The sequence below is a fragment of the Hemicordylus capensis genome, chromosome 2, assembly GCF_027244095.1.
Source record: "Hemicordylus capensis ecotype Gifberg chromosome 2, rHemCap1.1.pri, whole genome shotgun sequence".
Taxonomy (NCBI): domain Eukaryota; kingdom Metazoa; phylum Chordata; class Lepidosauria; order Squamata; family Cordylidae; genus Hemicordylus; species Hemicordylus capensis.
Genome location: NC_069658.1, coordinates 423,393,085 through 423,413,340, shown reverse-complemented (window position 1 = coordinate 423,413,340; position 20,256 = coordinate 423,393,085). Strand labels below are relative to the sequence as shown.

The 20,256-nt window shown below is 45.0% G+C and overlaps 1 protein-coding gene across 5 annotated transcripts in view; it reads right to left on the bottom strand.

The window, feature by feature from the left end:
* The window catches only part of CERS5 (ceramide synthase 5), an 89,205-nt gene that overhangs the window by 10,060 nt on the left and 58,889 nt on the right, over positions 1-20,256 (bottom strand). For 4 of the 5 annotated variants that reach the window (XR_008315737.1, XM_053293984.1, XM_053293985.1 and 1 more), the window contains 3 exons: positions 9,215-9,343; positions 6,595-6,701; positions 1,834-1,990 (listed from right to left, as the gene is read on the bottom strand). Coding sequence is in view for 4 of the 5 variants with exons in the window: in XM_053293984.1 (XP_053149959.1) it covers positions 1,834-1,990; positions 6,595-6,701; positions 9,215-9,343 (393 nt within the window). In the remaining variant the exon portion in view is untranslated. Of the gene's footprint in view, positions 1-1,833; positions 1,991-6,594; positions 6,702-9,214; positions 9,344-16,764; positions 16,901-20,256 lie in introns of all 5 variants that reach the window. The other variant, XM_053293987.1, reaches the window with a different exon arrangement.

Sequence of the window (20,256 nt, the reverse complement as noted above, 5' to 3'; positions counted from 1 at the left end):
TACTCTAGTGGTGTCGAGTGCAACCACGCATGGCGGCACAGTGCAATAGAGTCAGCCAAAACTTTAGATTCAATTTCAGTCAGATGTTTGGCTGTGGAGAGGTACTGATGAGTTAAGTCCACTGACTTTGACAACACAGCTAGAAACTTGGCCCAAAAGGGTTCAGGCAAGTCTGAGGTCTCATCCTTCAGAGTGTCTCATACAGATTGCTGATATTTTGACATACATGCCATGTAACTGGCAATTTTCAAGGACAAGTAGGAGGCAGAGAAAAACCTCCTAGCAACAGAGTCAAGCTTCCACCCTTCCTTTTCAACTAGGACAGAGTATTTGCAGGAGGACTTGGACTGGAGAGAGCACAGTTCACTACAAGAGAGTTGGGAGCTGAGTGTTTGAACAAGATGCTTCTTGCACTCTACACATGCTCTCTAGCTTTTTGGATGGTGCCGTAAATGTAACAGGAGCAACCCATGTAGATTTCAAGGCAGCAACTAGGGCGGGGAGCATAGGAAGCGCTGCTGGATGTGTAGAGGAGATACAAGCCAGGTAATTGTTACAGGGTCTTTAACCAAAGGCTCAGGAGGTGGCAGTTCTAGGCCAAGGGCCTTAGCCATCTCTTGCACTTGCATTCTATAAGATTTTGTTTCCTCAACTGGTGAGTTAGGAGGATTGATGACATTGTCAAATCTGGAGAAGGGCCCAATAGCACTTCAGAAATATCTGAATCCAGAGCAGAAGAGGCTGTGGACTCATTGTCAGAGTCTGGATCTTCTGGAACTGGCTGCACAGGGAGAGGATCCCGTAGAGGAGCAAGTTACACTGGCAAAAGTGGAGCTATAGATTCCTCTGCGGAACTACTGCCCAGGCGCAGAAGACCCAATTGTGAGGGACCATGGATCCCTACAGAGATCTGATGGTGCAGAATTTAGAAGCATGATAATCTCAGCTTTCACTATTTTAAAGGACATAAAACAAAAATAACAAAGTACTTATAGGTGTGATGGCGGGCTTCAAAGTGTGTGGGAATTTTTTAAAAAAGGTGTGAAGCATGATTTGTTTTTAAAAGCTTTTAAATCAGAGATAGTGTTTCAGTGCCTGGTGTGGCATTTCATAGCTCTGTGCTCCTCCCTATGACTAGCAGAAGCAGAACACATTGTGGATCATCATTGATTTGTATCAGTTTTATAGGTTATAGCATTCAGCTTTTCTTGCATACTGTGTGGGTTTTTTTAAGCATACGTCTCCCAATAAACTCACTGCTGTCACTATGACATGTTTATGTGGGCAGCCATGTACAGATGCCAGGAACCTGAGTATTTGTCACTTCAGTCAAACACAAGCTTCTGATGTGGGCCAAAAGGGAATGTGAGACAAGCTTAACTTATTTAACATTGGACAATACTGCTGTTTAGTCTAAGTCATATCTCTGTAAGTTCCAGAGAGGACCTGGGAAATCTGGATAAATGTGGACAGTCTAGAGGAGAGATTGAAAAGCAAAATGGGAAAAGGCAGGGCTCTTAAGAGTGACATTTCAAAAGGAAACTGTATCCCTCTCCCAGTTGAGCAGCTGCCTAACTCCAATCTCAATGTCATCCTTTTTCTGTTAAGTTTCCAATCCAAAGCCTTCCAAAAATGTCCTAAGTTCTTCAAAATCCAAGTAAATTATTCAAATGTACATTGGATGTAGAAGCTGAACAGTTAATAACTAAAATAACTTGCAACTTTACAATTGTAGCAGCTTCCCTGGCCGACTTTCCCCACTATGCACAACATTAAAAGGCAAAAAATCCTCTACGGTTAAACAATAAGCAAAAGCTAGCTAACTACTCATACCTTTCCTCGTGCCAGGGCTTTGTAGGCAACGCAAATGATGAAATAGGACCAGACGACATGTAGAAGTTGTAAGACTAATAGAAACCCATTGAAAAACCACCATGATGGGTAAGGGCCAATGATTTCCCAGCTTTCAAACAAGGTTGTGTTCAGTATCCTGCAAGGCAAAGAAGGGAGCTTGTTACATTGGCTGCTTGATCTCTCACAAGCCCTAGCTTCTAGCTGGGAACAAAAGTTATTGAACCATGGGAAACACTGTCTCATTAAATTTTTCCTTTACAAGAAGTTGACATCTCACAAGCTTTCAACATGTGAGCAGTTAGCTCCAGGGCTTCTCACTAAGACGCTCCTTTTCCTTCTGTACCCAAGTATTTAATACCTTGACTGAATCAAGAGGTGAAATGCTCATCAAGTAATCCATTTCCAATGTAAAAGTAGCACGTGCCCCTCTATTACTGAATCCCAACACTGAAGGTGGGGCTGCTCCCCTGTCATCTCTACTTCCTTTATTTGATCTGCTAGCATTCATACCACAAATGAAACTTGTGTGTTTTGTATGAATTACAGTTGTAGATTGGTTTGGAGCAAAATAAATCCAAAATTGGACTAGAAGAACAAACCATGAGACACTAATTAGTCCAGAGGGCTCATTGTTAGAGCCCCTGAGAGTTTGCAACCCTCCTTCTATGGGTTCTCTTTAGCCCAGTCTGCCTTCTGAATCCCAGAAAAGAGACTCTTCCACCTCCAAAGGAAGCCATTTTATACATAAGCCCACTATTTACCATTTTCAGGCACAGAATGTATCCAGAAGAGTATCCTCACAGTGGAATCTGAGATAAACAGATTCTCCCACAAAATTGAGGCATTACAATAAGACCAGTGGAAATTGCATTAAAGATTCATCAACTCTCTTGCCACAGAGCAAGGGCTTGCTGAGTGATGCAGCAACAATATGTACAGTTTACTATGGCCCAGTCATTAATGGAGGCCCACAGTAAAAACTTTTTTTTTTTTACTTGCCAACACTATTGTTCCACTGAGAAGAGCACTGCAGTATCACAAGGAATTTCTTTGACTGAAATTCTCCTTTGGATGAGGAAAAAACCCTTTTAATCACAGCTGAAGCTATTATTATTATTAATTCGATTTCTATACCGCCCTTCCAAAAATGACTTAGGGCGGTTTACATAGAGAAATAATAAATAAATAAGATGGCTCCCTGTCCCCAAAGGGCTCACATTCTAAAAACAAGATAGACACCAGCAACAGTCACTGGAGGTACTGTGCTGGGGGTGGATAGGGTCAGTTACTCTCCCCCTGCTAAATAAAGAGAATCACCACGGTAAAAGGTGCCTCTTTGCCCAGTTAGCAGGGGCTATTGGAGTGGAGAGGATTTGCTCGTGGATCTAGGGCAGGCCATTACCATTGTTTAAAGCCGCAATGCATATATCAAGAACCTTGGGTGCTAGACATGGTATCAATCCTTTCCGGCATGAAAAGCTTACACTGTGCAAGAATCCCTGTTTGAAGATTGCTCATAAGTCTTTTTATTGGGCTAACTGGGCCTCCCACAATATCATTATACTAGATCAACTGATCTCTTCTGAAGCGTTTTTGAAATCTATTGATATTTTGAGAACCAAGTTTGATTTATCTTTAAATGCTAGCAGTTTATTCAGTTTAAACATTTACTATCACACAGTGGTCTCTCTAATTTTTTAAATCTCTGTGAGGAATGAGTTTTGTTCTGGGCGGCAATATCAAGGCACTGTGTGCGCACATGCATTCAGAGTGGGGCCTTCCTGATTCAACCTGAACAAGATCTAAAATTAACTGAGCAAACAACAGAAAACTTGTGAGCATGTGCATGTGCACACACTTTAGAGGGAACAGTGCTATCACAGCTTTTTGATCCGGATGTGATTGCAGCTTCTGAAACTCCATTTCTATTATTAGAACTGGAAAATCTATTGCATGCACCTAAGCTTGTAACCTTGCTCTATCAGAAGCTTGAAGATATTGATAAAATTGATACTGATTATATCAAAGATCTTTGGAACACTGATCTTGAACACTCTTTCTTATTAAATCAATGGTGAATCAGTGGGAGTGAAACATGCCTCCTTGGATCTCAAAATCAGGCTAATACAGCAGAAACTTTTATTCCATGTTTATTGGACACCTCAGAGACTGTTCAACAAGGATAATCGCAGACTTCTAGATGTTGGAGGTGTAACCTGCACGAGAGTACACTTATACATAAGGTTTGGTCCGGTTACTGCACCTTTTTGACTTAAAATCCATAACACTGCAGCAATCATTGCATGTCAAGGAAGATTCCAGCATATGGAATCTAGTATTACATTAAGAATTGTGGATTCTTCATACTTGGGGGGTCGTCAGTGCTAGGACGGACACTTGAACTGCAACTCTGGATAACTGACGTGTTCCTTGTCAGCATCTGAATGGGTCCCCCCGCCCCCAACGGAAAGGTAAAGAAGAGGCATTTTCAGCTATTTGGTCAAATTTTAATTAGTAGTTTATGCTTTGAAAACAAAAGATATCTATATCCTTAGAAGGGTTGTTTCTTTTTCCTCCCCTTTCTTTTTTTCCTAGGTAGGTTGTATCTTATTATGTTAAGGTTATGTTTAAGGGATCTTTCTTTTTTTCTTTTTCCTGTTATACTCATATTATTTCTATCCTTGATTATGTTATATGCACTGTTGTAATCTTATTGTAATAAAAGGGGCAGGGGGAGAAGGTAGGTGAATGACATGAGCAGACTGCTCAGAGGCATATTTGTTTTCCAGAACTACAATGCAGGTAAGCTGGGCAGCCCAGACTCAAGGGAAATTGTTCAAAGTCCAAAAACACAGAGTAAGAAGGCAGCAAGCATGCCCCTGCTCCATTCTCAATGCAAGGGATGTCAAAGACACAAGCACTATTGTTCAATAGAAGCCTTGGGGCTTATTAAGATCAAGCCAGTTCTTATTGCACAAAAGTACAAGCCTGCCTTTTAGAACATGAGACAGAACATTAACGACATCATTAACTTTAGCACTGCAGAACGACAGGTGGACTTGTATTATGGCCACCTCTAGAGACCTGTGCATTTTGTACCAATGGGAACATCTGGTCCTTTGAATTCTATATTAGGCTTCTCCACGATAAATGTTAACTCACAGAAAATCTCTTCTTCCCAGCATGCCATTATTTTCACAGTGAATGTGTGAGCATTGAGATCAGCATTAACTAAGTTGTAGGGCATTCCAACACTCTCCAACACCTGTTGCCTTGTGTGTTATCAGCTGTCCCTTGGTCATCGTGGCTACAGGCATCACAAAGAATCACGGCCGCTAGAATTGGGATATGCATTAGCAGTGGAAAATGGTGCAGGGACAAGCATGGTAGTGAACAGGAAGGCAGGAGAAAGAGACAAAGGCTCACTAGGACATCTGGAGAGCCTCTGCAAGCCTGAGAGGGCTCATAAGCTACCTAATAAGGAAAACGAACCTAGGGACCACTTTGTAGTGTTTCCCTTTAGGATGCCTTCTGCCACTGACAAGTGGCAACATTTTCTCAATGGGAACGAACCAAGGCAAGTTGCTGTTTTCAAACACAAATAGGACACAGAAGTAAGAAAGGCAACAACACTCCACTGAACTAAGTTAAGAACATTTAACTGCAGCTCAGCCAGTGAGATTACCAGAAGGTAGAACACAAATATATGGGCCATTTCTTTGAGAAAATTCCACCACAGCATTTGTGTTTGTGCATGTGTAAACTTTTCTTGGGAAGCTGGCTGAACAGAAATATGGTTAGAAAACAGGCTACACCATACCATTCTCTGCCCCAAGTATTCTGGGACAATAGATAGTAGTGCAGTTCACACAATGATTACTAGGATAGGAGACACCTCCTACCCTAATTTGGGGGAGCTGTGTGCACTCCTGCTATTTGATTATCTGTGAGGGGCAAACAAGGCTGGAGACTTCTTCTATGATTGTGTGGTAAGCAGCAGCTGGGCCGAAGGGCTTTCCCTCCTACCTCATTCAGCAGCTGGATACAGCTGCAGGGTAGGAATGGTAGTCATCACATGAACCACCCTAGTATTATCTAAACATGAAAAAGCTATTGTGGCAAGATACAGTATCAAAGAGACCAAAGTCCCAGGAGAGTGTTAGTAGCATCCAGAATGAAACTAATGAGATGGCTGTAGTTCTCATTGCCCCTGATGAACAAGGGTTTTGGCAACGGCCTGTTAAAAAGCACATAAACACACAGCAGGGGAAACCTGACCACAGTCCCATATCCCTCATCTATCAGACAATAAAGCTGTGCTGATTGCACAGGGGCAGAGGACCACATTCCACACCCCTTCCTTCAAGAAGCAGCAGCAGCATGGCACTTAGCAACTTCGACAAGATCTATCACCCAACTCACGGTCAGCCTTAAGTATTCTGCCACTGTAAGCAAAATAGTAAAAGCCACCAGAGCCAAGGGCTCCTCCCATTTCCTCACTCATGCTGCTAAGTCCTGAGGGTTAGTAAGCCCCAAGAGGGCCTTGAATCAGATGATGGATTCCTTAATTATGTACCCAAGTCACCCCACACATCTAATGATTTCTGCCATGGAGGGCTGCTATGGGCCACAGATGCTTAGCTACCTATACCTAACACTGGGCACCTAGATTTCCAACTCAATTCAGGATCCCTTCCATCATTCTAGACAGTGTACCAGCCAACTCCAACAAATACTTACCAGATAGGAAAAATCCCCAAACGGGTAGCAATAAACATTACAGTAAACAAGATGAAAGTAGCATCACACAGTCGCTGATATTTGGCATAATTAGCCATTTTCGCTACCTAGATAAAGTGGGAAACATTAGAAAAATTCCACCATCTTTTTGTATTAGTTCATTGGTTAAACAGTTAAGACGGTGTAGACATGCATTCCCCTAAATTGGCTGAAAGGTGTGTGTCCATCCTTCTTTACGCAGCTGATGCAGTGATTTTGTTGTTAACCCCAACTGGATTAAAGGAGAACAAGCACTCTTGTTCAATTTTGTATAAAAAACTAAGGTGGTGGTCTTTGCCAAAGACCAAAGTCATTCAATCTGTCTATTATCAGTAACAAAATTGAACAAGTTAAATGTTCTAAGTATTTAGGGATTGTTTTTCATACTTCCGGAAAGAGAAGAGCACATTTGAAGTATGTAGCACAAACTGTACCAAGAAGTACCACAACTATTCTCAGATTTTATCAGACTAAAGGAAGATATTTTGCTCCAGCAGCCATTAAGCCATTTACGGCCAAATCTATGGCTCAATTATTAGATGGAGTTCAGCTGGGACCTTACCCAAGTTATTATTATTATTATTGGACCCCATTAGAAGTTACACAAACTAAATTTTTGAGAGCAGTTTTTCAAGCAGCAAGTATCTAATGCTGCCCTCAGGCTAGAAGCAGGTGTGCAAAAAGTGGAGACCCGGGTGTGAATGGTTATATTTAACTATTGGCCAAAGTTAAAATGTTACCCAAACGGTTTAGCTGATGGGCATTGCCTACCTTAAACGCAGCAGGATATTTATCCACTTTGACAATCCCAAGACAATGGAGAGCATTTATATTAGTTCAATTTAATGCTTTTCTGTTGGCATGACTTGAGGGCAGATATAAAAGTATACCATATCATTTGCATAAATGCCCATATGAATTGGGTAAAGTAGAAACTATAGGGAATATTTCACTTAATTGTGTGTTTTACTGCAATTTACGTAGCAAATTGGTAATCCCCTTTCTATTCCCTTTACTGGTAGGTCAGAAGAATTTTATGTTTCTTACCTTCTCTCCAACAAGAACATACATGTAACTTTTTGTATTGCCAAATTTTGTGCTGTTGCACATAATGTTTGCCAATAAATTGTAAAGGATCCCTCCATTCTAGTAGATGGTAACAGTTAACTAAGTTGTTTATGCTATTTAGGGATATTTCATTTCAGACAAATATTAGATTGATATTGCTTAAGACTGATATAGATGATGAGATTGTGATTGGTTAATTGTGAGGTATTCTGGCCAATTATAATAATAAAAGTTCTAATCTTCCCAGCTACCTACACAATAGCCCACTCACTTACGAAACAAACATTAAGGCTTCTTGTTCGTTATTTCTGCCACACCCAGAATAACTAGCTACTATACACAGAATAAAATGCTCAGCCCAGCCCTCAATCCAATAAACTATATGTACAAGTTAAGAGGAACAAAGTGAAAAGGTAGAACACAGCAGTCAGGTTGAGAATGCAAGGGTGAAGAGGACCATTTTAAAAGGCATTTAGACAAATGAGGGCAGTGAGGAATCAACAGGGCAGAGATGGAGTGGAAGATATAGTTTTAGATGCTAAATCTGATAAATTCTCTGGAAAATGAAGAGGTTATTCCCAGCTCAGGAATAACTGGGGGAAGCATTTGGTTTTTTAGAAGTGCTTCTCCCATCCCAACCATTATTCCCAAGAATACCCTCTTCATTTTCCACATTTCTTCATTCTCCATGATCAGATTTGGCATCTGAAATTACATCTTCTACTCCAAGACTGCCCCCATCCCTCCTTGCTGCTCCATGCCATTGAAATCTTTAACCTCCTGGCACTTCCTATTATGTGTAATACCTGTTAAAATGCTGCTCTTCATTCTGACATTCCCAACCTGATCTTCATTCTTTACCTTTTCACTCTAATTCCTCTTAACACATGAAGCCCAAGTTTCGTTCAAACCTGAATACTGTCACAACAGTCTCTCTCAGTCGTAAAACATTTGAGCCTTGAGTATGATTTAAGGCTGAACCAAAGATACAAAATAGGCAGAATTTATTTCTTGTTCAAAATCAAAAGCAAAGAGATGAAACATGGTATTTTAGGGTCCTTATGGAGAAAACAAAGAGATGCAAAGAAAGTCTGCCAAAGCAACAAGTTGCAGAGCAGGTCCTGTCAGTTAAGAGTTTGCACCACTCATTAGGAGAACTCCCTATCTGTGAATCCTATATCAGTACATAATTTAGAACAGATGAATCTAAAATTCATGAATAACTTTTTAAGAGTGTGGATATTTGGGGAGCAGAGCAGGCATCTGCTGGAAGATGCCTCAAACTGACAACTTGCTGATTACTATATGTGGAAGGCACCCCTCTTTGCTTCTGACAAATATATTAACAAGCTTCCCTCCACCCCTTTCCACTGGAAAGAAAGATTCCACACAAACTCAACTTCAGGGTGTTTGTTTTTTTAAAAAAAAAACCAAATGTGACCAGTGGTGAAAATTCAATAAGACAGGTATGCTAGAATGACACAAAGCCCAGAGAAAAAGTAGCTGCACTTACTTCTAAGAAAGAATCTGATACATCATGAAGGCAGAGGATCAAGACTCCTACCCGCACCATGTTGGTAATGTAGGAGGTGGTGATGAGAACCACTGCAGTCAAGTGATGGATAAACATAATCAGGAAATCCTGAAAGCAGCAACACAAAAACAATGGAGATCAAGGAACTCATACATTGTAACAAGGGAGTATGCAACATAATCCATTTTGTGAAAAGTTAAGGTGGTACCTACAAACTCTTTGTTGGTAGAAAGTCCCTTACTAGAGATGGGAGGTATAGAAATCCCCCTGGCTACCCACTACCCACTCACTGGTATATTAAAATGTCCTTGGGCATCTATGTTTTTTCTTCTCAATAAGATATTTTCTAATCCTCAACATAGTAGGAAAAGGAGCATTGGTTTCACTTACCGTGAAGGCTTCTTCTGGTTGCTGAAGCCAGGGACATCTCCATGGGTTATCCTCCTCCAGGAACTCCAAGGTAGGACAGATTTGATTGGATAAGAAAGAAAAGACATGCCTGCCTGAGCCGGAGGGGGATAACCCTGCCCTAGTTCTTTCGGACTCAGAAAATAAAGGCAGACGTGCCCTGTATACAGAGAAAATAAGACTGTAAACCACAAACAAGGAACTGTGGACAAAAAGACAGGAAAGAACAGTGGCCTGATCCATTCAGGGCCGCAGAACCAGGAGTCTTGTCAAGAGTAGGTCAGAGTGCTGCAGCTGGGTGGGCCGAGATGTCCCTTGCTTCAGCAACCAGAAGAAGCCTTCATGGTAAGTGAAACCAATGCTCCTTTCTCAGTTGCTTGAAGGCAGGGACATCTCCATGGGACATATCACAGCTGACCAATATGTGTGGGAGCGATCTGGCCTACTGTCGAGAAAGAACCTGTTGCAGAACCTGCCTTCCAAAGGCAACTCTGGTGGAGGCGTATTCTTCGATTTTGTAGTGCCTCGTGAAGGTAGAGGATGACGCCCACGTGGCTGCTCTGCATATCTCATCTACTGAGATGTTTGTGGAGAACACCGCTCTAGTTGAGTGAGCCAGAATGGAGGCCGGAGGCCTGAGGCGTTGGGCTTCGTAGGCCATAGCGATGCATGCTTTGATCCACCGTGCTATGGTAGTAGACAATACTGCTGATCCCATGGACCGTGGATAGAAGGATACAAACATATTATCTGAGGTCCTGAAAGAGGCTGAACGTTTTATGTAGACTTTCAAACAGCATCGGACATCCAACTTGTGCCACCTCTTTTCTGTAGGGTGGGAAGAGTTGGGACAAAAAGACGGCAAGAAAATGTCCTGCGACAAGTGGAAAGTGGACGAGACTTTTGGACGCATGAACGAATCTGGGACCAGGCGTACGGCGTCTTCGAGAAAAATGCATAATGATTTGTTTACTGACAGAGCTAGGAGTTCGGAAATCCTTCTAGCAGATATGATTGCGACGAGGAAAGCTAACTTAAATGACAGAACCCGGATGGGGATGGATTGTATAGGTTTGAAGGGTTGTGATTGCAGGGCGTGAAGGACAATGTGCAGGTCCCAGGTGGGAAATCGGTGGACTGTTGGCAGTGATAGTAGAGATGCACCCTTCAGGAAGCGGCAGAGATGAGAATGTGCTTGAGAGGACTGGGAAGTACCATTGGAAAGCAATGGAAGTAGTGACGCAGCCTGTCTTTTCAAGGTACTTGGTCCGAGTTCCTTCTCCAGTCCCTCCTGAAGGAAACGAAGAAGGTGCTGAAGAGAATGGGAACTCCTTGGAATGGAATGACGCGCCATCCAACGTAGAAACCTCCTCCAGGTGTACTGGAATACTCTTTCTGTTGATGCTCGTCACGATGCCAACATGGTGTCTAGTACTCCTCCATTGAAACCTTGCCGGCTGAGGATCCGCCACTCAGTCTCCAGGCGGCAAGACGCAACCAAGTGCGGTTGGGATGGTGGAGCAGGCCTTGCGAGAGAAGATCGTGTGTTGGTGGTAACTCCCATGGGGTTGGGGGTGGCTGACATGTGAAGCAACTCCGGGAACCAGAGATGCCGGGGCCAGAAAAGAGCTATGAGGATTACCTCAGCTCGAAGAAGACGGATCCTGAGAAGGACTCTTGCTAGCAGTGGAGTCGGGGGAAAGGCATAGAGGAGCCCCTACGGCCACTGGGCTGACATGGCGTCTACTGCTGTTGCGCCTGTGGAAGGGAATCTTGACATGAACCTGGGAAGCTTCATGTTGGACGGGGTTGCAAACAAGTCCAGCACCGGGACTCCCATGCGACCTGTGATCTGATGGAAGATCCTGGGATGCAGACTCCACTCCGCCGGGGAGACATCCGTGCGACTGAGCCAGTCCACCACTATATTCCGTTCTCCCTTGACGTGATGGGCTATTATAGATTCTAGATGTTTCTCCACCCAGGCCAGTAGAAGCGTCGCTTCCTGATGCAAAGAGCACGAGTTCCTCCCTCCCGGTTGATGTATGCTTTGGCCGTTGTGTTGTCTGTCTTGACTAACACATGAGTAGCGTGGAGAGAGGACGGGAAGGCTAGGAGAGCTAACCAGATAGCTCGAAGTTCTCTCCAGTTTATGCTGTGCTCTTGTTCTTGTCGTGACCAGAGTCCCTGTCTCGACAGATTTGAGCAATGGGCCCCCCAGCCTCTGTCCCTTGTGTCGATATATAGAACGGTCCTGGTGGGATCCAGGAAGGGTTTGCCTCGCAGAAGGTTGTTGGAGTTCAACCACCAGTGGAGAGACATCTGGGTTGAGCCTGGGAGATTCACTTTGAGCTTTGACTTTCTGGCTATTTCCCTCTGGAAGGGGAGCAGGAACCATTGCAGAGCACGTAGATGGAAACGCGCCCAAGGCATGGAATCCAGTGCCGCCACCATCAGACCCAGCCGCCACGCCAGCGTGTTGAGTGGAACTGTTGGAGTCGATAGTACTAGTTTAACTTCCGACTAAAGAGTGGACAAGTGGTCTGGGGGAAGAGACAGGGTCGTATTTGTTGTTGTCTGTTATTACTCCTAGGTGACATAATTTGTGCGACAGAGTCAGCTGACTCTTTTCGTGGTTTACGAGGAAACCATGAAGATCCAGCGTTGACAGAGTGGACTAGAGATCTCTTTTGGCCTCTTGAGGTGAGCGTGACTGAAGAAGCAAGTCGTCTAGGTACACAAAGACCCGCACCCCCTGGAGGCGGAAGTGAGCCACCAGGGGTGCCAGGATCTTTGTGAAAACCCGAGGAGCAGAGGAGAGTCTGAAGGGCAGGGCCGCGTATTGGAAATGCCAGCCTGCGTATTTGAACTGAAGGTATTTCCTGCTGTCTGGGTGAATTGGCACATGCAGGTAGGCCTCTTTTAAGTCGATGGAAGCTAGTAGGTTGTGCCGGTGCAGGGCCTCTGAGGTTGATCTTAGGGTTTCCATGCAGAAGTGAATCCGGCGTACTGATTTGTTCAAACGTTTTAAGTCCAGGACGGCCCATTGGGTGCCATCTTTTTTGGGTACCATGAAAAGAATATAATAAACGCCTCTTCCCTCCTCCAAAGTGGGCACTGGTTCGATTGCCTTGATGTCCTGAAGGTGTTGGATCGTTTGTAGCATCTGAGAGTGCTTCGCAAAGGGCCGTGACCTTGGAGTTGGAAGGAACTTGTAGGAGGAAGGAGAGTGGATAACTTCTAAGACCTAGGTGTGAGGGATTTCCAGGCATGGAGAAACTGTGACAAACGCCCGCCATGCCAGGTGGGCCTCGCGTCATTGTTGCTGCTTTTGCTTGGAGTGTGGCGCGGGTTTGAAGGTGCCGGAGCCCCTGAAGGCCTGGTGTTGTCTATTCCAGTAGCCTCTCTGGCTTCTGTAGTCTGTGCCTTGGAAAGGGCGAAAACCCCGGAAGGGCTGATTGGAATGCTGGTATTGCAGGGATTTCCAGAAAGAGGCGCTCTCAGGTTTTTTAACAGTGGAAGAGGGCATCGTCTTTCGCTTGTCCCTAGAGTCTATCAGGACGTCTTTCAAGGCCGTGTCCCCGAAGAGCTTCGAGGCATCATATGGAACAGAAGAAAGGTTGATTCTAGAGTTGACATCTACTTGCCCATTTTTAAGCCACAGGTGGTGCCTGCCCACCACTGTGGTGGCGGACACTTGGGCCGAAAAACGAATTGCATCCAAGGTAGCGTAGGCTATAAAGGCCTGAGCCTTCTGTATCTTCAGCAATTGTTGGCGCATCTTCACTGGATCAGACGGTGGGTCGTTAATGAAGTCATCCACCCAAAGTAGAGATGCCCTGGCTGCCATAGATGCTGCCGAGGTGGCCAAAGTGACCAGAGCTGAATTGTGAACACGCTTGAAGGATAATTCTGCCTTCCTATCCCTGAGGTCCTTGAGAGAGGCTTCGCTGTCCTTAGGGACCAAGGAGCCAGATACCAATTGAGCTATTGGGGCATCGGTATTAGGTGTTCTTAGCATGTCTGATGGCTTCTGTTGGAAGGAATAAAACTTATTTGCTATCGCCACTGGTCTGCGATTTGAGGCTCGAAGGAGCTGTTCTTCCTTTACCACATCTGAAAATAAATCAGGAATTGGTAATAACCTATTTTTTGCTTTTGCCCTAGGGAACATCAACTCCCCTTTTGCAGCGGGATCGGGTTCCTGGCTGGATTTAGTTGACAGACCAATTGTTTTTATAATCTTGTTCATGAGTGCGGGATAGTCCTCCACCACAAATAGACGCTGTGACACTGGTGTGAGGTCCCCTTCCTCCCCATCTGACCAATCACCCTCATCCTTAGTTGGGGCTGTATCTGAGTCAGGATCAGGTAGGAGCACCATTGGGAGGTCTCAATCATGGTCAGATTGCTCAGATGAGTGATCCTGATCAATGACAATAGTGGGAGTTGGCTCAGTATGTTTATGCTTAGCTGTAGCTTTTGGGGGGGTAAGAATAACAGACGCGCTAGAGGAAGAATCAGGGCTAGGAGACCTCCGTCTGGATTTTCTCTTTGCCTTTTTCGCTTTAGGCTTTTTTGGTGGCCTGACTTGTAAAACGGTGTCCACAATCGCATTTTTAAACCAGGCCTGCCACTCAGGTGGAATCACTTTGGGGAGAGAAAAGGCTGGGCTCTGGTTGGCAGTAGCTACAGAACTAGGCCCAGCTGAGGAAGAAAACGATGTTTTGGCCCCAATCCCCCCCTGTCCCTGGAAGGCCGAAGGGCGCTGACCCTTATCCCCAGGTCCCACATGGGAAGTACTTGCGGTTGGAGGTGGAGAGGAGGCCACCATTTTTAGTAGTTGTTTGAGTTGGGCTTGAATGCCGATGGCCCGGATTTCCTCTGAGGTCGGGGGAGGATTCGCCAGAGGCCACCGGCGAAAACGGAGCTCCTCCACTGCTGCCTGAAATTCAGCCTTCTTGCGGGCCGCAGTGGATCTCATCTCTCGGCCCAAGGGTGGGAGACGAGCAGTGGCTCTGCTAGCGTGCGGCGCGGGAGGCTGAGAAGTGGCCAGCGCTGCCACTGAGGCAGGCTCTTTGGGTGGCTGAGCAGTGGCCGGAGATGCTGCCGGGAGAGCAGGAACAGCGCAATCAGGTGGCTGAGGAGCAGCTGAAGGGGCTGATGGCTGCGCAGCTGGAGGGCAAATGGGCGGCTCCTCAGAAGGGCCGTGAACGCCCGGGCCAAAAGCTTTCTGGTTCGGTCTCCTTGGGACTAAAATAATTATCCTGCCCTTCGAAGCCTGCTCCATGCAACGGAGGAGGGAAGGGGAGGGGGGGGAGAAGAGGTGTGTGTGTGTGTGTGTGTGTGTGTGTGTGTGTGTGTGTATACACACACACACACACACTTTAGAGGTAAGGAAGGTAGAGGAAAGGTCACAAAATGGAAAAAACAGATGAGGAAGCTAAACAGATAAAGAATAAAGAGAAAAAATGCTGAAGAGTTAAAAGGAAACTGCCTGGAGCTGCTGAAGGACAGAAAGAACTGGGGCGGGGTTATCCCCCTCGGGCTCAGGCAGGCGTGTCTTTTCTTTCTTATCCAATCAAATCTGTCCTGCCTTGGAGCACCTGGAGGAGGATAACCCATGGAGATGTCCCTGCCTTCAAGCAACCAAGAAAGCCTTAACACCATGGATTATTGTCATTCTCCTTTTCCTTTACTATTTAATTCTCCCCCCAAAAAATGCACAGAAAAGCTATATTTTCACCCATAAACTTTTGCTTTGTTCTAATCACAAAACTCTGAAAGTTCTAGACTTGCTAGCAGTGACTTCATAGCTCATACAAACAACTAGACTCCCTGACTTCCTCTGCTCTAAACAGTTTCTCACAATTAAATGATAAACCAAACCAGGAGAGTGGGATTAGGCTTGTTATTAATCATCATACTTCTTTATCAGGCCAGTAGCTAGTGGAAGAGGGAAGCTCAGTCTGGCTTTGCCCAGATGTCAAAGATTTCAACATCTGCTTCACTCTGCCTCATCTCTTAGCCAACTAGAGTAACATTCTCTTAGCTGACAGGTGAGAGTAGTAATCTTTTTCCAGGTCATTTGGTGAAACATATGCTAACATAAGTGTCCTGGGGCATTGTGGTGACCTTTATTTATTATTTAGTTATTCATTTGATTTATATATCACCCTTCCAAAAATGGCTCAGGTCATAATGGCGACATTTCCAATAGTGGTGACATTTCTCATAGTATTCTTGGTAATCAACAAGATGATGAGTTGAAGTTGTCAAGGATGGGCACAAATATCATACAGATCCCAGTCCAGATAGTGCTGTGCCACATCAGGTTACCCCAGAGGATTATTTTTACAGACCAGAGGTAGATGTGAAAACATGGTGTTTGATAACTTTGGTGATAATGAGGATTTCTAAATAAGTAAACCACAAGATGATGAGCAGCTCCCGTTATCACCAAAGTTCTCAAAAACCATGTTTTCATACTGTACCTCTGCTCGTTAAAAATAAACTTTGTTTCTTTATTTTGATAAGCCTTTGTCTCCAAGTCTGTTTGTTTGGTCCTCTGGGAGAACCTAATATGGCACAGCACTATCTGGACCAGGATCTGAACGAAATATATGCCTGCAAAAGTGATCTGCAGTATTTTCCTAAATTTCAGAATGTTTTGTGTTGTCAACTGTTACTCATACAATACCAGTGGGGTGAAGAGCAGTGCACTAAAAATAATAGTTTTCCTTTAAAAGTACTTCAAAGTTAGCTGAAAACTACAATCCTGGAAAGAGACTGAAAACACACTCCTGTTGACCAATGCGATTATTAATTTATTTATCAAACTAGTATTTTTAAGCCTGTTATAATAACGGGCGCTAGCCTTTTGTTCCCCCTTTTAAGTGTTCTTCATCTCTTTTTTTCTCTGTTTTTGTGTTTGTGTGTGTCCCTGGTTGTTGGTTTTTTTTGTCACCTGACTGTCTGTCTCTCTTTCTTTGTCTTTTTCTCTCTTTCTCTATGTCTTTGTTTTTCTCCACCCTCCCCGCCCCCCTTTAAGCATTCTTCATCTCTTTTCCCCTGGTTTTCTGTTTGTGGGTTTTTTTTTGTTTTTTTAAAATTATTTTTACCTGACAGTCTGTCTCTCTCTCTTTGTCTCTTTCTCTCTTTATCTTTGTCGTTGTTTTCCTCCTCCCTTTTTTTTGTTCTCTCTCCTCTCCTTCGTCCCTGTGTCTTTTCTTCCATTCCTGCTCTGGCCGGGGTGATCTGTAAACATAATCAGAGCAGGAGAGAGGAGCTCGCTAGCAGAGCTTCTCTCTATGCAAAGCCTCTTCCCATACTGCCACTATGAACGCAAAGGACGCAATAGGCGTCCTTTGCGGCCAAAGCACCAGTTTGGGAAGAGGCTTTGCAGAGAGAGGAGCTCTGCTAGTGAGCTCCTCTCTCCTGCTCTGATTATGCTTTTTCCCAGGTAAGAAGGACTCGGGCATCTTGGAGGGGGGGCAGGTGGTTGGTGGCGGCGGCAGCTGCGGCGGCAAATTCATGGGCCAATTTGGCCCTTAATAATGTGGCGGGGGAGCGGGATTGGAGGAATCGGGCAGCTGGGAGGGTGGGAGGATGGTCGGCGGCGGCGTCCGTGGCGGTAATTTCATGGGCCATTTAGGCCCTTAATCATGTGGGGGGGGAGCGGGGAAGGAGGAATCGGGTGGCCGCAGCAGCACTTGCATGGGCCGTTCGGGCTAACATGGCCTCCCGTGTCTGGGCGGCCGTATCTTTTTGGGCCGATCTGGGCATGCACTCCGCGCATGCCCAGAACGGCCCAAAAAGACATGGGCAGCATGGCTGCACACTTAGCCTTTTATGATATAGGATTTGTAGGCCGCCCCAAACTTTCGTCCCTGGGCAGCTTACAACAACATAAAACAAGTTAACACACAAAGTAAAAACCTTAAAGCAATTTAAAACCACAGTCGAGTTAAAAAGCTGGGTGAAAAGTTAAGTCCTTAAGTACTTTTTAAAAGTTGTCAGGAATGAGGAGGCTCTCATCTTGACAGGGAGTGCATTCCAGAGTCTCAGGGCAGCAAAAGAGAAGGTCCATCCCTGCGTAGCCACCAGATGGGATGGTGGCAGCTGCAGACTAAGGATGTGCATGGAACCAGTTGGGAGGTCCTTTATGGGCCTCCAAACCAGTTCAAAGAATTGGCTGTTCCACCCGTTTGAAGGTGGCAGGGGTCTCCCTTTAAGAGCAGGGGGAGGGTGCACTTACCTCTCCCGCCACCTCCCCCCCGCCCCGGCATCAGTGTTGTTGTTTTTAAAAGCCCATCGGGGCGGCAATGTACCTCCCTGCTGCCCCGTTGCCCTTGTCTTCTGGATATGACCGGAAGTCACCTGTGCACACAGACAAACCTCTATGGATTATCTCATTGGGCGGTGGGGCTCATACAGAAGAAGTTTGCTTAAATTCTCAGGGCCTAAGCTGTTTAGGCTTTTATAGGTTATAACCAGCACCTTGTATTTTGCCCGGAAACTTATCGGTAGCCTGTGTAGCTCTTTTAATATAGGAGTAATATGATCTCTTCGAGATGACCTAGAGACCAACCTGACTGACGCATTCTGTAGCAATAGCAGTTTCTGGACTATGTACAAAGGCAGCCCCCACACAGAGCACATTGCAGTAGTCTAGTCTGGAGATTACCAGCATATGTACCACCGTTCTGAGGTTGTTCATCTCAAGAAACAGAAGCAGCTGGCGTACCAAGCCAATGCTGATAGAAAGCATCTATGGCCACTGTCTCAATCAGGGATACCAGTGAGAGATGTGGATCCAGAAGCACTCCCAGACTACACACTTATTCCTTCTGGGAAAGTGTGACCCGATCCAGAACGGGCAGATCAAAATCGTCTCCCAAGTTCTGATCCTGCACAATAAGTACCACAGTCTTATCTGGATGGATTCAGTTTGTTTATTATCCCTCATCCAGCTCATTATCACCTCAAGGTGGGCATTTAGGGAGGTTATACCTTCTCCTGATGATGCTGACATGAATAAATCTTTTTGGGTGTCATCGGCATACTGATAACAACCTACTACTACTACTACTACTACTATGGATATTTATATACGGCTCCTCAACCAAAGTTCTCAAAGCGGTTTACATAGAAAAATAAACAACACGTAAATAAGATGGTCTCCTGTCCCCAAAGGGCTCACAATCTAAAATGAAACATAAGATTGACCCCAGCAACAGCCACTGGAGGGATGCTGTGCTGGGGCTGGATAGGGCCAGTTGCTCTCCCCCAGCTAAATAAAGAGAATCATCACTTTAAAAAGACGCCTCTTTGCTCAGTTAGCAGGGGTTACCTGCAGAGAATCTGCACTGGATCTCCTGATGGTCTCTCCCAGCTGTTTCATGTAGAGGTTAAAAAGCACTGGAGATAGTATGGAGCCCTGGGGGACGCCATACAAAACACATTTAGAAGAGTGACAGTCTCCAAGTGACACCATATTGTATCTGCCCGAGAGGTTGGAGTGGAACCACTGTAAAGCAGTGCCTCCTACCCCCAACCCTCTCAGACACTCCAGAAGTATATTATGGTCGATAGTACTGAAAGCTGCTGAGAGATACAAAAGGACCACAGTCACGCTCCCTCTGTCAATTCCCAGTAGAAGAGCCTCCATCAGGTCGACCAAAGTAGTCTTCATCCCTTAGCGTGCCCGAAAGTCAGTTTGAAATTGGTCTAGATAATCAGTTTCCTCCAAAACTGCCTCAGGCTGGGAGGCCATCACTTTCTCAATTACCTTGCCCAGCTATGGAAGGTTGGAGACAGGCCTACAATTGCTTAACTCTGGGGGATCCAATGCAGGCTTCTTCAGAAGAGATCGAATGATTGCCTCCTTGAGACAAGGAGGCATCCAGCCATCCCTCAAAGGAGCATTTATAATCTCTACCAGGCCTTCTACAACAGCCTCCCTGCCAGATAATATAAGCCATATTGGACAAGGGTCAAGAGAACAGGTGGTAGGCCATACCACTTCCAAGCAGCTTGGAAGTCAGGAGTCACACACTGCAACTGATCCAGCCTAACCACATAAGATGAATTTTTGGACACCTCCACAGCAGACACTGCAGTAATTGTGGAATACGAGTCTAAGTCAGCCCGAATACAAGAGATTTTGTCCACAAAAAACTCATTAAAAATATCACAGCAGATAACTGATGGTTCCAAATTCTGCTTCAGGTAAAGAGGGGCATGTGCTACCTCCTCACAACCCTGAACAACTCCGGATGTGAGCTTGTGGATGCAATATGGGCAGAAAAGAATCACTTCTTTGCTGTACATGTTGCTAGAGCATAGGTCTTCAAATGTGCTCTCTGATTTGACCTGTCAGATTTGAGTCTAGTCTTTCTCAGCTTGCGCTCCAGTCATCTACCTTGCAGCTTCTGCTCCCATTGATCTTCCGTATACCAAGAAGTCTGTTTTGAAATGGGTCGGAGAGGGCGCTAAGAGCAATCATGTCTACTGCCCTTGTGAGCAGACTGTTCCTGTTAATGCCCTGGTGGAGAATTGGATCTCTGGCAGAGCCAACAGGTAATCCTTCCAAGGCTTCTTGGAATCCTATT